Consider the following 20,211-nt stretch of genomic DNA (forward strand, 5'->3'; position numbering starts at 1 on the left):
TTGTGTTTGCACTCCCCTCCCCCTCAGACCGAGCCTCTTCTTGCCCTGACCGAATATTTAAGTTGTCATCCCAATCGGGTATCTGCGTCTCATCTTCATCAGTATGTTCCTCATTGTCTATAACCACAGGTGTTACAGTTTGTGACAAAGGGTCAACATTATGCTCAGAAACTTGGTCCTCACGGCCTGAATCAGAGTCACAAAGGTTCTGGGCATCACTGCAGACCATTTCCTGTTCTGTACTCACTGTAGCTTGGGAGCAGACCTCTGATTCCCAGGCTATAGTGTGACTGAACAGCTCTGCAGACTCAGCCATCTCAGTTCCACCATACTGTGCAGGGCTGATGGAGACTTCAGAGCTGGGAGAAATCAAGTGTGATTGGGATGACAACTCAGAGGACTGGTGTTTTTTGGATGCGGTACTTGAAGTGGCTGAGAGGGCACTTGTTGGACCACTTGAGATCCATTCAAGCATTTTCCTTTTTTGCCCATCATCTACCTTTGTTCCTCTTGTTCGTGTCCGTAAAAAAGGGAGCACATCGGATTGTCCACAATAAGTAGTAGACATCTTACTTTTGCTAGTAGATGGTCTATCTGCAGCAGATGATAATGGAGCTTTGCCACCTTCCCCACTGACAAAACCTTTTTTGCCTTTTCCACCACGCCTCTTCCCCTTTCCACCAGCATCTGTCATTTTGCCACTCATGTTGATTGCGACAAGATTGTGGACTGAAAATGTGGTAGTAAAAATTGAGAGGTGGTGAAGATTGCAGTGGTGGTCTAGCTTTATTAACAGCAGAATAATAAAGAATAAATATCCCTGACAATGTAACTTAGTTATAATTAGTTGGAGTGTGCAACGCAGGCAGACGTGCTGCAAATGTCTTGGCACTAGTGGGACTAAAGCAAAGTCCAATAGCCACGTATAGGATGCCACTAGGTACACTGAGTGTTTGCTAGTATAATGGCTTAGTTATAATTAGTTGGAGTGTGCAACGCAGGCAGATGCGCTCTGCAAATGTCTTGGCACTAGTGGGACTATAGCAAAGTCCAATAGCCACGTATAGGATGCCACTAGGTACACTAAGTGTTTGCTAGTATAATGGCTTAGTTATAATTAGTTGGAGTGTGCAACGCAGGCAGATGCGCTCTGCAAATGTCTTGGCACTAGTGGGACTATAGCAAATTCCAATAGCCACGTATAGGATGCCACTAGGTACACTAAGTGTTTGCTAGTATAATGGCTTAGTTATAATTAGTTGGAGTGTGCAACGCAGGCAGATGCGCTCTGCAAATGTCTTGGCACTAGTGGGACTATAGCAAAGTCCAATAGCCACGTATAGGATGCCACTAGGTACACTGAGTGTGTGCTAGTATAATGGCTTAGTTATAATTAGTTGGAGTGTGCAACGCAGGCAGATGCGCTCTGCAAATGTCTTGGCACTAGTGGGACTATAGCAAAGTCCAATAGCCACGTATAGGATGCCACTAGGTACACTAAGTGTTTGCTAGTTTAATGGCTTAGTTATAATTAGTTGGAGTGTGCAACGCAGGCAGATGCGCTCTGCAAATGTCTTGGCACTAGTGGGACTATAGCAAAGTCCAATAGCCACGTATAGGATGCCACTAGGTACACTGAGTGTGTGCTAGTATAATGGCTTAGTTATAATTAGTTGGAGTGTGCAACGCAGGCAGATGCGCTCTGCAAATGTCTTGGCACTAGTGGGATTATAGCAAAGTCCAATAGCCACGTATAGGATGCCACTAGGTACACTGAGTGTTTGCTAGTATAATGGCTTAGTTATAATTAGTTGGAGTGTGCAACGCAGGCAGATGCGCTCTGCAAATGTCTTGGCACTAGTGGGACTATAGCAAAGTCCAATAGCCACGTATAGGATGCCACTAAGTACACTGAGTGTGTGCTAGTATAATGGCTTAGTTATAATTAGTTGGAGTGTGCAACGCAGGCAGATGCGCTCTGCAAATGTCTTGGCACTAGTGGGACTATAGCAAAGTCCAATAGCCACGTATAGGATGCCACTAGGTACACTGAGTGTGTGCTAGTATAATGGCTTAGTTATAATTAGTTGGAGTGTGCAACGCAGGCAGATGCGCTCTGCAAATGTCTTGGCACTAGTGGGACTATAGCAAAGTCCAATAGCCACGTATAGGATGCCACTAGGTACACTAAGTGTTTGCTAGTATAATGGCTTAGTTATAATTAGTTGGAGTGTGCAACGCAGGCAGATGCGCTCTGCAAATGTCTTGGCACTAGTGGGACTATAGCAAAGTCCAATAGCCACGTATAGGATGCCACTAGGTACACTGAGTGTTTGCTAGTATAATGGCTTAGTTATAATTAGTTGGAGTGTGCAACGCAGGCAGATGCGCTCTGCAAATGTCTTGGCACTAGTGGGACTATAGCAAAGTCCAATAGCCACGTATAGGATGCCACTAGGTACACTAAGTGTTTGCTAGTATAATGGCTTAGTTATAATTAGTTGGAGTGTGCAACGCAGGCAGATGCGCTCTGCAAATGTCTTGGCACTAGTGGGACTATAGCAAAGTCCAATAGCCACGTATAGGATGCCACTAGGTACACTAAGTGTTTGCTAGTATAATGGCTTAGTTATAATTAGTTGGAGTGTGCAACGCAGGCAGATGCGCTCTGCAAATGTCTTGGCACTAGTGGGACTATAGCAAAGTCCAATAGCCACGTATAGGATGCCACTAGGTACACTGAGTGTGTGCTAGTATAATGGCTTAGTTATAATTAGTTGGAGTGTGCAACGCAGGCAGATGCGCTCTGCAAATGTCTTGGCACTAGTGGGACTATAGCAAAGTCCAATAGCCACGTATAGGATGCCACTAGGTACACTGAGTGTGTGCTAGTATAATGGCTTAGTTATAATTAGTTGGAGTGTGCAACGCAGGCAGATGCGCTCTGCAAATGTCTTGGCACTAGTGGGACTATAGCAAAGTCCAATAGCCACGTATAGGATGCCACTAGGTACACTGAGTGTGTGCTAGTATAATGGCTTAGTTATAATTAGTTGGAGTGTGCAACGCAGGCAGATGCGCTCTGCAAATGTCTTGGCACTAGTGGGACTATAGCAAAGTCCAATAGCCACGTATAGGATGCCACTAGGTACACTAAGTGTTTGCTAGTATAATGGCTTAGTTATAATTAGTTGGAGTGTGCAACGCAGGCAGATGCGCTCTGCAAATGTCTTGGCACTAGTGGGACTATAGCAAAGTCCAATAGCCACGTATAGGATGCCACTAGGTACACTGAGTGTGTGCTAGTATAATGGCTTAGTTATAATTAGTTGGAGTGTGCAACGCAGGCAGATGCGCTCTGCAAATGTCTTGGCACTAGTGGGACTATAGCAAAGTCCAATAGCCACGTATAGGATGCCACTAGGTACACTGAGTGTTTGCTAGTATAATGGCTTAGTTATAATTAGTTGGAGTGTGCAACGCAGGCAGATGCGCTCTGCAAATGTCTTGGCACTAGTGGGACTATAGCAAAGTCCAATAGCCACGTATAGGATGCCACTAGGTACACTGAGTGTGTGCTAGTATAATGGCTTAGTTATAATTAGTTGGAGTGTGCAACGCAGGCAGATGCGCTCTGCAAATGTCTTGGCACTAGTGGGACTATAGCAAAGTCCAATAGCCACGTATAGGATGCCACTAGGTACACTGAGTGTGTGCTAGTATAATGGCTTAGTTATAATTAGTTGGAGTGTGCAACGCAGGCAGATGCGCTCTGCAAATGTCTTGGCACTAGTGGGACTATAGCAAAGTCCAATAGCCACGTATAGGATGCCACTAGGTACACTGAGTGTTTGCTAGTATAATGGCTTAGTTATAATTAGTTGGAGTGTGCAACGCAGGCAGATGCGCTCTGCAAATGTCTTGGCACTAGTGGGACTATAGCAAAGTCCAATAGCCACGTATAGGATGCCACTAGGTACACTAAGTGTTTGCTAGTATAATGGCTTAGTTATAATTAGTTGGAGTGTGCAACGCAGGCAGATGCGCTCTGCAAATGTCTTGGCACTAGTGGGACTATAGCAAAGTCCAATAGCCACGTATAGGATGCCACTAGGTACACTGAGTGTGTGCTAGTATAATGGCTTAGTTATAATTAGTTGGAGTGTGCAACGCAGGCAGATGCGCTCTGCAAATGTCTTGGCACTAGTGGGACTATAGCAAAGTCCAATAGCCACGTATAGGATGCCACTAGGTACACTGAGTGTGTGCTAGTATAATGGCTTAGTTATAATTAGTTGGAGTGTGCAACGCAGGCAGATGCGCTCTGCAAATGTCTTGGCACTAGTGGGACTATAGCAAAGTCCAATAGCCACGTATAGGATGCCACTAGGTACACTAAGTGTTTGCTAGTATAATGGCTTAGTTATAATTAGTTGGAGTGTGCAACGCAGGCAGATGCGCTCTGCAAATGTCTTGGCACTAGTGGGACTATAGCAAAGTCCAATAGCCACGTATAGGATGCCACTAGGTACACTGAGTGTGTGCTAGTATAATGGCTTAGTTATAATTAGTTGGAGTGTGCAACGCAGGCAGATGCGCTCTGCAAATGTCTTGGCACTAGTGGGACTATAGCAAAGTCCAATAGCCACGTATAGGATGCCACTAGGTACACTGAGTGTTTGCTAGTATAATGGCTTAGTTATAATTAGTTGGAGTGTGCAACGCAGGCAGATGCGCTCTGCAAATGTCTTGGCACTAGTGGGACTATAGCAAAGTCCAATAGCCACGTATAGGATGCCACTAGGTACACTGAGTGTGTGCTAGTATAATGGCTTAGTTATAATTAGTTGGAGTGTGCAACGCAGGCAGATGCGCTCTGCAAATGTCTTGGCACTAGTGGGACTATAGCAAAGTCCAATAGCCACGTATAGGATGCCACTAGGTACACTGAGTGTGTGCTAGTATAATGGCTTAGTTATAATTAGTTGGAGTGTGCAACGCAGGCAGATGCGCTCTGCAAATGTCTTGGCACTAGTGGGACTATAGCAAAGTCCAATAGCCACGTATAGGATGCCACTAGGTACACTGAGTGTGTTCTAGTATAATGGCTTAGTTATAATTAGTTGGAGTGTGCAACGCAGGCAGATGCGCTCTGCAAATGTCTTGGCACTAGTGGGACTATAGCAAAGTCCAATAGCCACGTATAGGATGCCACTAGGTACACTAAGTGTTTGCTAGTATAATGGCTTAGTTATAATTAGTTGGAGTGTGCAACGCAGGCAGATGCGCTCTGCAAATGTCTTGGCACTAGTGGGACATAGCAAAGTCCAATAGCCACGTATAGGATGCCACTAGGTACACTGAGTGTGTGCTAGTATAATGGCTTAGTTATAATTAGTTGGAGTGTGCAACGCAGGCAGATGCGCTCTGCAAATGTCTTGGCACTAGTGGGACTATAGCAAAGTCCAATAGCCACGTATAGGATGCCACTAGGTACACTAAGTGTTTGCTAGTATAATGGCTTAGTTATAATTAGTTGGAGTGTGCAACGCAGGCAGATGCGCTCTGCAAATGTCTTGGCACTAGTGGGACTATAGCAAAGTCCAATAGCCACGTATAGGATGCCACTAGGTACACTAAGTGTTTGCTAGTATAATGGCTTAGTTATAATTAGTTGGAGTGTGCAACGCAGGCAGATGCGCTCTGCAAATGTCTTGGCACTAGTGGGACTATAGCAAAGTCCAATAGCCACGTATAGGATGCCACTAGGTACACTGAGTGTGTGCTAGTATAATGGCTTAGTTATAATTAGTTGGAGTGTGCAACGCAGGCAGATGCGCTCTGCAAATGTCTTGGCACTAGTGGGACTATAGCAAAGTCCAATAGCCACGTATAGGATGCCACTAGGTACACTGAGTGTGTGCTAGTATAATGGCTTAGTTATAATTAGTTGTAGTGTGCAATGCAGGCAGACGTGCTCTGCAAATGTCTTTGCACTAGTGGGACTATAGCAAAGTCCAATAGCCACAGATAGGATGCCACTAGGTACACTGAGTGTTTGCTAGTATAATGGCTTAGTTATGAGTTGGAGTGTGCAGAGGACAAGAGGGTACAGTGGCAGGATTGTGGTGCTCTGGGTAGAGGAATGGAAGCCTGCCTTTCTATTCCCTCCTAATGGTGAAATGCAGGGAGGAAATCCCTGACCTTGGCTACACAGACGCTGGCGCTGTTTTCAGGACCTGTCACCTTAACTCTGACCCTGCCGGTACGAGCCCTTAAAAGGACTGCTATAAAGTGCTCTCCCTAAGCTGTCTAACGCTGTGTATGCAGCGCATACAGCTGTATCAGCGATAGGACTCAAGACGGAGCTGCGACAGTGATGTCTGACACCAAAGACGCAGAAGGCAGATAATGGCGTTCGTGAAGAAAATGTCCGGTTTTATAATGCAGGGACATGTGACATGGACATCCTATCACACATGCCGTTGCTTCTCTGGCTCAAAGTCCACTTAGCTGTGTGTGTGTCTGTGATTGGCTGACATGCTGGCCCGCCCCACAAGACGCGCGCGCTTAGGGAAGGAAGACAAGAAAAAAAAAAAATGGCGATCGCCATTATAGAAACAGCAGTGATCTGAAGGCGCTGTTCACGCACACTATACACTGAAATGTGATAATAGTTTGATTCACAGAGTGACTTACACTATTACAGCAGAAACCAAGCTATGATTTAGCTGTTTTTTGGCTGCTAGAACCGTTCTCGAACGTTTCTAGAACTATCGAGCTTTTGCAAAAAGCTCGAGTTCTAGTTCGATCTAGAACATGCCCCAAAATCACTCGAGCCTAGAACTGGAGAACCACGAACCACGAACCGCGCTCAACTCTAATCAGGACCCCATCGACCAAAACTTCTGACTTGTCATTATGGTGTCAAAAGTTTAATTGACAGGTAAACTTGAGCCATAAGTTAGTTGAAAAACTGTTTACAGTAGGTTTGCCATATATAAAATATAAAGTCTCTTCCGTACATCTGAATTTAGTTGTTGCTTCTTGTGAATTAATTTTGGCAAGTCCCATGTAGAGGTATAGGATTATCGTACCATTTTCTGTAGCTATTTACCACACATGAATATCCCCACCCTAAAATGAAAAGGAACCACCAGGTTTTGCCACCTAATCCTAGAGCAGCATGATGTAGAGGTAGATACCCTGATTCCAGCGGTGTGACTTATTGGACTGCTTACTGTAGCTTTGATAACATCACTGTTTTATCAGCAGGAGATTATCATTGGATGACTAGTAAACCTTCTGCCAAGTTGTCCTCTATATTAATTATCTCTGAATAACCCCGGCCTCACCACTGATTGACAGCTTTCTGGGTATACTGTAAATGGACAAAAAGCTGCCAATCAGTGGAAGAGGGCGGGGTGTTGTGAATACATTGAATTAGATTCCAGTTTTGGGGCTCCCTCTTGTGGTCAGTGCTGGTAATGCAGCTGACTTGCTGAGTGGGAACTGGACAGCTGAGTAGGATTTGCAATCAGGCCATTTGGTTTGGGCCTATATAACTATGTAGCTTCCTTTTGTTCCTTGCCGGTGCTCGATTGTATTTCCTGTGTCCTTAGGACTTCCTGAAACCAGCCCTGTTCTCTGTGTCTACCAGAACGCCTCTCAGATAAGTTAGTCTTGAACCTTTGCTTATGGTTTTTCACTTTCTTGTGATTTTTGCTTGTGTGGAGTTCCAGGTGGATTTGGATTATTCCCTGCTGGGAGTATCTGTGTACCTTGCTCCATGTTCTGTTATGTATTGTGTTTTGTCATGCTTGGCACAATAGTCAGTCCCCTCTCTATATCAATATTTTTCTTGGATCCCAGTAACACCAGAGTACTGATATAGCAGGGGAAAGCCTGTTCAGGCTCAGTATTTTTCCATGTCAGGCGTGCTGGTATTTATTACGGTTTTTACGGCTGCAGTCATTGCTCTTTCCTATTCTTTCTTATGCAGATAGTTTTGGACCTCATCTTTGCTGACTCTGTTCTCTAGCTGCGTATTGTGTTTTCCTATATCACCGTAATCTTTACATGTGGGGGGCTATCTATATCTTTGGGGACTACTCCGAGGCAGATTAGCTTTTCTACATTTCTCTCTGTGAGAGTATTTAGTTCTCCGGCTGTGTCGAGACGACTAGGTCATCGCAGGATCGTCTCATGGCTACTTCCAGTTGTGTGTCAGTATTTGGTCTGCAGTCCATTAAAGTTCCAGTCACTCTGATTATTTTCTGGGTTTCTGAGTTATTGCTCTTTTTCTGATCCTCCTCGGTCACTGGATCACAACAGCGTTGTATACAGTGTTCAGGATTCAGAGGACTGCTGAATCTACAGCAGATAAAATAGTGATTTTAGCAAAATGACAGAAAGCAGTTAAGTAAGTAACACATCACTGGAATCAGAGTCTCTGCCACTTGTCATGCGCTGTCCGGGTCCACATATGCGGATTACTACTACAGCGTCGGACTCTGTTCACATTGCAGAGTCTGACAGGCAACCTGGTCTCTCTTTAGTGCTCAGCTTTGCTGGGTGTCGGCGGAGTTGTGTCCACTGCTCCCAGTCATGCAGGAGTTAATCCTTTTTGGAGCAGTGTGCAACTCATCTGAGAGCCAGATTGCTTATTACTATCCACAGCTGGTTTCTTTCTATTTAAGGCTGGAAAATGTAGTAGGAAATCGCCGAAGATAGTATCAGTGGTTATTTCGTTCATGGTGAACTAGAGTTGCTGTTTTGCGTGGTGTGAACGTTCCACTGTTGTGAGTTTATTCCCTACTCACTTCTTTATCCCCCTGTACTCATATTGTCTACCCTTTTGTGTTTGAGTGTAGTGTGTATGAGGTTCTTTCTCCCTTGTCCCTGTCTTTTCTGTGGGGTTTTGTTACCGGCTTTCCGGCCCGCTCCCAGGGTGGGGGGGTAAGATCAGGGCTCGGACAGGAGTTAGGGTCACGCTAGAGGCTCAGACCTGGCTACCCTCAAGCTTACTTCTGAGATAATGGACAGCACATGGTCTCAAGTCTGATGGCCAGCCTAGGAGCCCCTTTTCCGTCAGTATGTAGCACCCAAGGGGCAGGGGTGAAAGGAATTCATCGCCGGGCCGGTGATGTCGGGTCCAGGATGTCATGGGTGGCTCTGCCCATCTTCGTGGCCCTGAGGTGTACAATAAAAGGAATGGAGTGGTATGGATGGAAGGGACGATGGAGGGGAGATGATGAGCATGATTGTCTCGTTGCGCCACCTGTGGTATGCGGCCAGGGATTAGCCACTGCTGCGGATGATGTCCTCTGGGTCTGATGGTATCGCAGCCGGGATGATTCTGCTCCCCACAGGAGGTAGGGCGGGGCCCCAGGGAGGATGATGGGGGTGGTAGTCTATGGTGGTATACGCTGGGGTGCAGGTCTGAGGACGCCGACAGTAACAGGACAACACAGGCCGGTAGTTTCTTTTACCTTTTACTGGTCAGTTGTTATGGTCCCAAGTTACAGTGGTCCAGTCAGCCTGGTAGCAGTGGGGATCTCTCTTTGCCAAGTGGGCTGGAGGCCTTCCTTAGTGCACTCTGTATGGGTCGCTGTGGCCTGAAGCAGCACAGCGTCCCTCTTCTTAGATGCTATATGCCTTGCCCCTTGTGGCAGGCAGCACGAGCCGGATGCAGGGTCCGCTTGTATTTCTGCGGCCCCGGGCTCTATGGTGCTACTTTGCCTTGGGAGTCTCTGATGAGCCAGGAGATGTGGAATCTCCTGCTGTCCGGGTTTTACTGCTGGGCCGTTAGCACCCGACAGTCGAGTACCCCGGTGTCCTAGTTGTTGCACTCAGTCCTGGAAAGCTTGGACAACAGCTCTCTAACAGAAACCGTTTTCTTTTCTCACTTCTCGTGTTCCTAGGTCCCTCTTCCTGTTTCCCTGTCTAACTCCTCCCCAGCCCAGAATGCACAGGGAAGCTCGTCCCAACCAGGACTTGAGCTCCCCCTTCTGGCCTGAGTTAGGAAGTGTTGTGTGTGATTATACCTGACATGGAGATCTCCCCGCTGCTTCCAGGTATAGCATTGCCCCCCAGGGAGGAGAACAACGCCACTGTGGCTCCCATGACCACTGGGGTCCACAAGTACATATCCCATGATACCTCTATCGTATGCTGCTCCTAGATTAGGTGGCAAAACCCTAGTGATAGTTTTTCTTTAAAAGTTATCCCATATGTATAGAATTGAGGATATTTTTCAGATTTTTATGGGACCGTCTCATAAGACCTCCAGTACTTAAGAGAATTGGGTTCTGCTGAGCTACTTTTTCAGGACTGCTGAGGGTCAGTAAGGAATGTTCACTTTTCTTGGCCTCCTATAAAGCCAGTGCAGACAGCAGCTGCCAAGAGCGACATGACAGTCCCTGCTTCAGTGTCAGGTACTGATCACCTGCTGGTCTTCATAGTTGTACCCCTTTAATATTGTCAATAAAGATGGGATGGTTGAATTTGTACTTAGAATATAAAGTGCACTAATGTGGCTTCTTTTTTTCACAGATAACAAGAAAAATGTAGAAAATGAATAATAGGCACTTGACTCTGTGAAGCAGAGAGGTTCCCTCTCTGACCCGGTCTGCACCCTTCTAGTCACTGCACCTCACAATGTCAAAGAAGGGCACCAGCAGCAGAGTTAAGGCAGAGAGACCTGATGCACTAGCCTCCTTACAGGCCGCCAATGAAGACCTGAGGGCGAAACTCACCGATATTCAGATAGAACTCCAACAAGAAAAGAGTAAGGTGAGCAGCTCCGAAAGTTCCCGGATATGTGAGCAATGTAGTATTTCATTAGTGCATATAGATTTGTGGAAGTCTTAATTTGATAATTGCTTCTCCCCTTGCCTCCACTGCCTGTAGTGCACTCCACTTGCCTCCACTCTCCACTACCTGCCTCCACTTCCTGTAGTGATGCAAAGACCCACTCCCTCTTCCTGTAGAGACACAAAGACCCGTCCCCTCTTCCTGTAGAAACACAGAGTTCTGCCCCCCACTTCCTGTAGATATAGACAAGACCCACCCCTCTTCCTGTAGAGACACAAAAACTTACCCCCTCTTCCTGTAGAGACACAAAGTACTGCCTACACTTCCTGTAAAGATTCAAATTCCCGCCCACTCTTCCTGTAGAGACAGAGACTTAAGGCCCCGTCACACGCGATGATATATCGTGCGATCGCACCCGCCCCCGTCGTTTGTGCGTCACGGGCAATTCATTGCCCGTGGCGCACAAACTTGTTAACCCATTGTCACACGTACTTACCTCCCTAACGACGTCGCTGTGGGCGGCGAACATCCTCTTCCTGAAGGGGGAGGGATGTTCGGCGTCACAGCGACGTCACACAGCGGCCGCCCAATAGAAGCAGAGGGGCGGAGATGAGCGGGACGTAACATCCCGCCCACCTCCTTCCTTCCTCATTGCCGGCGGGACGCAGGTAAGCTGTGTTCGTCATTCCCGGGGTGTCACACATAGCAATGTGTGCTGCCTCGGGAACGACGAACAACCGGCGCGCAGAAGGAGGAACGACATTATGAAAATGAACGACGTGTCAACGAGCAACGATAAGGTATTTTTGCTCATTAACAGTCGTACGGAGATGTCACACGCTACGACATGTCTAACGATGCCGGATGTGCGTCATAAATTCCGTGACCCCGAAGACATATCGTTAGATATATCGTAGCGTGTGACGGGCCCTTTACCCCCTCTTCCTGTAGAGACACAAAGTCCTGCCTCCACTTTCTGTAGAGACACAAAGACCCGCTCCCTCTTCTTGTAGAATCACAAAAACCCACCCCCTCTTACTGTAGAGACACAGACTCACTCTCTCTTCCTGTAGAGACACAGAGACTTAACCCCTCTTCCTGTAGTGACACAAAGCCCTACCCCCCCACTTCATGTAGACACAAAGACTCACCCTCTCTTCTGTAGAGACATAAAGTCCTCCCCCACTTCCTGTAGAGTCACAAAGATCCACCCCCTCTTACTGTAGAGACACACACTCACTCTCTCTTCCTGTAGAGACACAGAGACTTAAGGGTACTTTACAGGCTGCGATATCGGTACCGATATCGCTATTGAGCGTACCCGCCCCCGTCGGTTTTGCGACATGGGCAAATAGCTGCCGGTGGCGCACAACATCGCTTACACCCGTCACACTACTTACCTCCCTAGCGACGTCACTTTGACCGGCGAACCGCCTCCTTTCTAAGTGGGGCGGTTCGTTCGGCGTCATAGCGACGCCACTAAGTGGCCGCCCAATAGCAGAGGAGGGACGGAGATGAGTGGGACGTAACATCCCGCACATTTCCTTCCTCATTGCCGGCGGGACGCAGGTACGGTGAGTTTCCTCGTTCCTGCAGTGTCCCACATAGCGATGTGTGCTGCCACAGGAACGACAAACAACCTCGTTACTCACCTGTCAACAATTTTTGGTGTTGGAGCGACCTCTCCAATACCAACGATTTTTACCTCTTTTGCGATCGTTTTAGGTCGCTCAGAGGTGTCACACGCTGTGATGTCGCTAACGACGCCGGATGTGCGTCACAAACACCGTGACCCCGACGATATATTGTTAGCGATGTCGCAGCGTGTAAAGCACCCTTCACTCCTTCTTGCTGTAGAGACACAAAGCCCAGCCGCCCACTTCCTCTAAAGAGGAATAGTGAAAAACTGGAAAGAAAAGGCGCAATAGGGTCTTTATCCTTCAACAAAACCAGGGTAGAAACAAGCTAAGCACGCTCACCTGTTAAGGTTGTGAGAGAGTCACAACTCCCAAAAACAAACTCTATGAACCAGGCTACAGCAGTCCTCTGAGATATCAAATGTAGACAGGAGGGGCAGAAGGAGGTATTACAGGAGAGGAATCACTCTGATGCACATCCAGGATGCTGAAGAAGGGGGCTCACACTCCTGAAATGCATAGAAATAAAATCACTCCTTTTAGTATGCAATTTTTAATTTTTTTATTTTTCCTGTCACGGGCAGTAATACCTCCTTCTGTCCCTCCAGTCTACATTTGCCCACTTCCTCTATACAGAAAGACTCATCCACTCTTCTAGTAAAGACACAAATAACCACCCCCTCTTCCTGTAGCGACACAAAGACTCACCCCCTTTCTGTAGAGGTACAAAGTCCTGCCACCTCTTCCAGTAGACAAAAAGACCCATCCCCTCTTCCTGTAGCGACACAGAGCCCTGTAGTCACCTCCTGTAGAGACACAAAGACCCACCCCCTCTTCCTGTAGAGACACAAAGCCCTTCAACCACTTTCTGTAGAGACACAAAGACTCACCCCCTCTTCCTGTATAGCGACAAAGACCCATCCCCTCTTCCTGTAGTGACAAAAAGCCATGCAGTCACTTCCTGTAGAGACACAAAGACCCATACCCTCTTCTGTAGAGACACAAAGCCCTTCAATCACTCCTGTAGAGACACAAAGACCCATTGTCACTTCCTGTAGAGATTTAAAAACCTAGCCCTCAATTCTGTAAACGGACAAAGATTGGCACTTACTTCCTGTATAAAGACAAAGTCCTGCCCCCACTTCCTGTAGAGAGAAAGACCCATCTCCACTTCCTGTAGAGATTAAAAGACCTGCCCTCACTTACTATAAAGAGATAAAGACCCACCCCCACTTCCTGTAATCCTTCTCGGCATCTCTGATGCCATAAACAGATTTCACGTGATGTATGTGTGCCGCCACCGCGACAGGCGACGGGCTGCTCGGATCCGGATCCGCAGTGGCTCTAGGAGTCTCTGGACCCGAGGCAGGGTACCGTGGCTGCTCGAAATGAAAAAGGGGGAAAAATATTTACAGAAGGGGTGGAAAAATTGAGTAATGTTCATGACGCCACCCACGGGTCGTGGGATACCACCACTGCTGCGTTTGGGAGAGTGCGCCCGGGAGCGATTGGGATGGCAGCTCGTGATGTTAACCCCTCCGTGGGCAGGGGGAAGGTGTCCCGGGGCTCGGTGTTGGAAGGCTGGGGACCCGTCGGGAGTAAAGGGGCACAACGTACTCACACAGTCCAGAGATGCTGACACCGACAATGGGTAAACCAAAGTCCTGAATGTCCTGTAGCCTTTGTTTGAACATGCTGGGTCCGTGCCCTTTTGGCGTTGCTGGTTGGTCTGAAGCCTTGTCCCTTGGCACTGTGTTTACTGTTTGTGGATCCCTTTCGCCTGAAACTACTCAGGTCCCGCTTACCCGCATGGCTAGCGGAGTGAGCTTGCTCTCAGGGTTCACGCTTGGGATTTTCTGGATGTTTTTTGGAAGTCCTATCCCCCTCGTTGCGCTAGTACACTGATATTGGAGCGGGTGGAGATCGGCTCGTGAAGACTCCGTTCTCGTCGGGTGAATTACTGGGCTGCATAAAGCTACTTCCCAGCCTAGGGTCTGCGTACCCCATCATGCCCTAGCCCCTGTTGTAGCACAATGCAGCCGAACTGCCCTCCGTGGCAGTACCGTGTTCCCTGTCACTACTCACTGCGACCGAGGTTCCAGCTCCTTCCAGGCCAGGCCAACGTCTGGCACCTGGGATGGGTACAGGAGCCCAGCTCCGCAGCGTGACCTTTTCCTGTCACTGCTGCACTCAAAACTGACTACACTCTGACTACTCTTGACACTTCTGGCCCTCCTTCTACCATTACTCACAGCAAGTTGGGCTACAGTGTGTACATCGCCCAGGTCAAAAGCTAATGCTCTACCAGGATACAGCTACACCCCCACTAATGTGGAAGCGTCACAGGTGCAGGAGAAGCAGATCACACACCTCCATGGAATGGAGGGGAGGCGAATGCTAGATGATAAAACTGCACACTAGTGGCTTGCATAGAGCGCTGTTCACATGCAGATGGCACAGTCACAAACCCGCAGCCTATTAGGTGACACCCTTCTATTAGATCAGGCGGGCTGCCAAGCCGTACCCCACTGTGTATCATGCACGGACAGACACTCTACAATGCAAGGCCCAACAGAAAGGGGCCTGGCTATATCCTATACAAACAAAAAAATATGAGGTTTTTGTTGGTAATTATGGCCATAAAACGTAAGCCTACACCCTCGTCACGGGACCTCATGTCTGTAGGTCCCTACACTAAATATAAAAATAGCAACAAAAATAGGACAATGTCCTCCAAAAATTAAGTATTACTCACAGCAAGTTGGGCTGCAGTGTGTACATCGCCCAAGCCAAAAGCTAATGCTCTACCAGGATACAGCTAAACCCCCACTAATGTGGAAGCGTCACAGGTAGTGATGAGCGAGTACGCTTGTCGGTACTCGCACGAGTATCACTGTACTCGGGCTACTCGGCGGGTACCGAGTAATTTCGCGATACTCGTGCTGTACTCGTGGTCTTCATCCCTGCATGTTGGCGCTCTTTTGTGAGCCAGCCCTCATGCAGGGATTGGCTGGCAGACCACTGCCACAGCCCTGTTAGTTGTGGAATTGCAGTGATTGACCGGCCCGCACAGCGTGACCGAGCCTTTATACCGGCGGGCGCGCTGTGCTCTGCACACAGCCATCTCGTATTCCCTGCTTTCCTCGCCCACAGGCGCCTATGATTGGTTGCAGTGAGACACGCCCCCCACGCTGAGTGACAGGTGTCTCACTGCACCCAATCACAGCAGCCGGTGGGTGTGTGTATACTGTGCAGTGAAATAAATAATTAAATAATTAAAGAAACCGGCGTGCGGTCCCCCCAATCTTAATACCAGCTAGATAAAGCCATACGGCTGAAGGCTGGTATTCTCAGGATGGGGAGCCTCACGTTATGGGGAGCCCCCCAGCCTAACAATATCAGTCAGCAGCTGATCAGAATTGCCGCATACATTATATGCGACAGCTCTGGGACTGTACCCGGCTCTTCCCGATTTGCCCTGGTGCGTTGGCAAATCGGGGTAATAAGGAGTTAATGGCAGCCCATAGCTGCCAATAAGTCCTAGATTAATCATGTCAGGAGTCTCCCCGAGAAACCTTCCATGATTAATCAGGCTTTGTTTCCCAACATATTAAACTTTGGCTTTTACAGGCGTTGTTTCCCAACATATTCAACTTTGGCTTACACAGGCTTCGTTTCCCAACATATTCAACTTTGGCTTTCACAGGCTTTGTTTCCCAACATATTCAACTCTAGCTTTTACAGGCGATGTTTCCCAACATATTCAACTTTGGCTTTTACAGGCTTTGTTTTCCAACATATTCAACTTTGATGTGATCTGTGGTCATAAATTAACTGAAAGGAACTCAGAGAAAAAGATAAATGAGTTACAAACTCCTCTTCAGACTTTGATAGCGATCTCTCTGACTGATGGATTCTCAGTTAACTCATTCCCCATCCAGCAATACACAGTACAACACAAAGGCTATAGAAGGCAAATGTTGCAGAACCCCTTTTAAAAACTTGCCTACATAATAGGCAATAAAGATTTAATTGATTTAAACACTGTTAGGCCATGTTCACACGCGTTTTTGCTGCATTTTTTTGCAATGAAAAAATTTTTTTTTTTGTAAATAAAAAGCTGTTTTTAAATTACGAGCAAAACTTATTGCATTCTAGAAATCTCCTGCATATACAGTTGCTTTTTTTATCCGTCTGAAATGAAAACTGCTGCATTTTTGAAAGATGCAAATCAAAAAGGTCCATGGAGCCTCTGTTAGGAGTCTCGATACGGAAAATAGCCAGATATCACTCCGGGAAGGACCTAGCGAAGGATTGGATGGATACCTGGCCTTGGTATTTCCCTTGTCATATCTTTAAACTCATCAAGAGCTGGATATTGACTAAAGGATGCTTTACACGCTGTGACATCGCTAACGATATATCATCGGGGTCACGTCGTTAGTGACGCACATCCGGCGCCGTTAGCGACATTGCAGCGTGTGACACCAAGGAGCGACGTGCAACGATCGCAAAATTGACTAAAACCGTTGATCGTTGACACGTCGCTCCTTTTCCAAATATCGTTGATGGTGCCTACCAATGGTTGTTCGTCGCTCCTGCAGCATCACACATCTCTATGTGTGACGCCGCAGGAACGACGAACATCTCCTTACCTGCGTCTACCGACAATGAGGAAGGAAGGAGGTGGGTGGCATGTTCCAGCCGCTCATCTCCGCCCCTCTTGTGCTATTGGGTGGCCGCTTAGTGACACGGCAGTGACGTCGCTATGACACCGAACGCACCTTCCCCTTGAAGGAGGGATTGTTCAGCAGTTACAGCGACGTCGCTGACAAGGTATGTGCGTGTGACGCTGCCGTAGCGATAATGTTCGCTACGGCAGTGATCACCAAATGTCGCACGAACAACGGGGGCGGGTGCTATTGCGCAGTGTGTAAAGCACCTTTAAAAGGGCCACTTAATATAGTGGTTATGGTGGTCTCCTAAAAAGAGCCACTCCTTGGCCTAGGTCTTTCCGGAGGAATATCTGGCTATTTTCCGTGTCGAGACTCCTAACAGAGGCTCCATGGACCTTTTTAATTTGCATACTTCCCAGGGGGCAATGCACCTAGGATTTCACTGTGTTAAGCGCCTTTGCTGGCTGCCGGCAGTGTTTTCTCAAGCTGATCTCCCCGAGATCATTGATTGTTTTGTCTTGCGTTTTTGAAAGAAGCAGCATGTCAATTCTTTCAGTGTTTTGTTGCTTTTTTTTTAGCATTGAAAGCAATAAAAAAGTGCAAAAACGCAGCTGCGTTTTTTGCTTTTTTTTATGCTTCTTTATATTTTTGCTACTTTTTGATGAATTAAACTAACTTTATTTAAACGTACTGTAGACAAATTACACAACAAAAACACAACTAAAAAGCAGCAAAAATGCAAGAAAAAACACAGTTTTTTTACTGTCAAGAGATCAGTTTTTGCTGCAGAAAAAAAAATAGCAAAAATGCAATGTGTGAACATAGCCTTATAAGACTGACCCCTCAAGGGGCGGACATATCATAGGTGCAGTGTGTGGAGACACAGAGTCCCAAAAGGTAAGGACTAAGGAGGCCCATTTCTACCTCTAAATAAAGTGAAATTGTGAACTTTCCTGAGCTCTTAAGAGGGCTTTACACGCTACGACATCGCTAATGCGGAGTCGTTGGGGTCACGGAATTCGTGACGCACATCCGGCCGCATTAGCGATGCCGTTGCGTGTGACATCGATAAGCGATTTTGCATCGTTGCAAAAAACGTGCAAAATCGCTAATCGGCGACACGGGGGCCCTTTCTCAAATCTCGTTACTGCAGCAGTAACGAGATTGTTCCTCGTTCCTGCGGCAGCACACATCGCTGCGTGTGACGCCGCAGGAGCGAGGAAGCTCTCCCTACCTGCCTCCCGGCTGCTATGCGGAAGGAAGGAGGTGGGCGGGATGTTACGTCCCGCCCATCTCCGCCCCTCCGCTGCTATTGGGCGGCGTTTCAGTGACGTTTCAGTGACGTCACTGTGACGCCGCACGGACCGCCCCCTTAGAAAGGAGGCGGTTCGCCGGTCACAGCGACGTCGCCGGACAGGTAAGTATGTGTGACGGCTGTGGGCGATGTTGTGCGGCACGGACAGCGATATGCCCGTGTCGCGCAACAGATGGGGGCGGGTACCCACACTAGCGATATCGGGACCGATATCGCAGTGTGTAAAGTAGCCTTTAGGCTGCAAAGGCCCCGTATATTGTTCTTGCACAGAGGCCCTTCCCTGTCATGATTCTGATCCATGGTGCTCTGCTCTCTAATAGAGCTGATGCTCTGTGTTGTATTGTGCTCTGGTGGATGGGTTGCTTTCCAGCCTCAGGTCCTGCGCTGGTGCGGGGAGATGTCTATTTGCAGGCACCTTGTTCCAGGTGATTGCTCTGCTTCATTAGGGAGCAATCTTGCCCGGAACGCCGACAGTCGTAGTTCATGCTCTGCAGAGAGTGTTCTGGCTCCAGTAACTGACCTCGGCTCCGCTTTCTCCCTGTGTTCCACACGTGTCTTCCTGGCTCCTGACCTCCGGCTTGTTTGACTACCCCTCCACTAGCTGCATCTAGTGACACCTAGTGGTTGAATATTACTTTCCTGTCTGTATCCACCAGTGCTGACCCCACAATACCCTTGCTACGTGTCACACATGCACAACTAATGATGAGGCAGAGATTAAGGCATTCGGCAAGCTACCACGCCATTCATTGTCTGTAGGACTGAGAGAAATAGACAATAGTGGTTGTCTTGTGAATAGATAATAAATGTGTCTCATGAAAAAAAACCTTACATTTCCTGTGGGGTTGATTAATATTTTGTATAGAAGGTATTGGTGCTCGGAACATGGCTCTTTCTTGTGCTCTTTCTAAACCATAATGAACTTGTCATGGTTCTGTCTACCCGTCCACATGGTTAGGGGGCGGAGCCTTCTCCCGGGCCTCACTTCCAGAGCTTGGATGCTTTAAAAACTGACATCTCCAGTGAACCAGCGCTGGCTATAAGCTTAGCGCTGCTTTGCCTGTGATTGCTGGTCCTGTAAGTGTTATCCTGATTCGTCTGTTCCTGTGCCCCCAAGTCCTGTCTGTGTTTTGTCCCCAAGTCAGCCCCCTATTCCTCTGTCCCCTCTCCTACCTCCCCACTCGGTTTCTTCCTCTGGTACTGACCTCGGCCTGACCTCGAATCTGCTTCTGCTCTTTCCTCCGGTCCTCCTTCTGCCCATACTGTGCTTGACCCGGCCCACCTGACCATTCCTCGCACACCCTGCAGCTCTGACTCCCCAGCTGTTCTCTGAGGTAGTGTACGAGCACACACTGTGTATCTACTTCCTGGTTCTTGTTGCTCCGTGTAGTGTCTTCTGCTGCAGAGCTCCGTCTCCCCCTGGTGGCACCTTGATAGATGCACCTCCCATTGGTTTCATGGTTACATGCATAGTTCTAATGGAAATGTCCTCCAGTTCCCTGAAAACAAAAGACACTTTTTTTTCCATTTTTGGCACTGCAAAGTGGCTTCATGGATACTCTATTTGGAAGAAAGCAAGCAGAAGCCAGAGTTGTTAATTGATTCGAAGGACCTTGTTCATTGGCCATGGACGGGATGCCTGAGAGACGCTTATTATCTGACTCTTCTTCATTCACGAATTCCCATCTCCGTCACACCACAATGAGGGTGTCACGCCAAAACAAGAGCTGCTAATGCTATTGGGTAATACAGTAGGTGGATCTCGGCC

At 47.7% G+C, this 20,211-nt stretch overlaps 1 protein-coding gene across 13 annotated transcripts in view; it reads left to right on the plus strand.

The window, feature by feature from the left end:
* The window catches only part of JAKMIP3 (Janus kinase and microtubule interacting protein 3), a 326,613-nt gene that overhangs the window by 99,982 nt on the left and 206,420 nt on the right, over window positions 1-20,211 (plus strand). For all 13 annotated transcript variants that reach the window (XM_075348478.1, XM_075348481.1, XM_075348484.1 and 10 more), the window contains exon 2: window positions 10,555-10,794. In XM_075348478.1, the coding sequence (XP_075204593.1) occupies window positions 10,660-10,794 (135 nt within the window). In that variant the 5' untranslated portion in view covers window positions 10,555-10,659. The remainder of the gene's footprint in view (window positions 1-10,554; window positions 10,795-20,211) is intronic.

The sequence above is a fragment of the Anomaloglossus baeobatrachus genome, chromosome 5 (genome assembly GCF_048569485.1).
Source record: "Anomaloglossus baeobatrachus isolate aAnoBae1 chromosome 5, aAnoBae1.hap1, whole genome shotgun sequence".
Taxonomy (NCBI): domain Eukaryota; kingdom Metazoa; phylum Chordata; class Amphibia; order Anura; family Aromobatidae; genus Anomaloglossus; species Anomaloglossus baeobatrachus.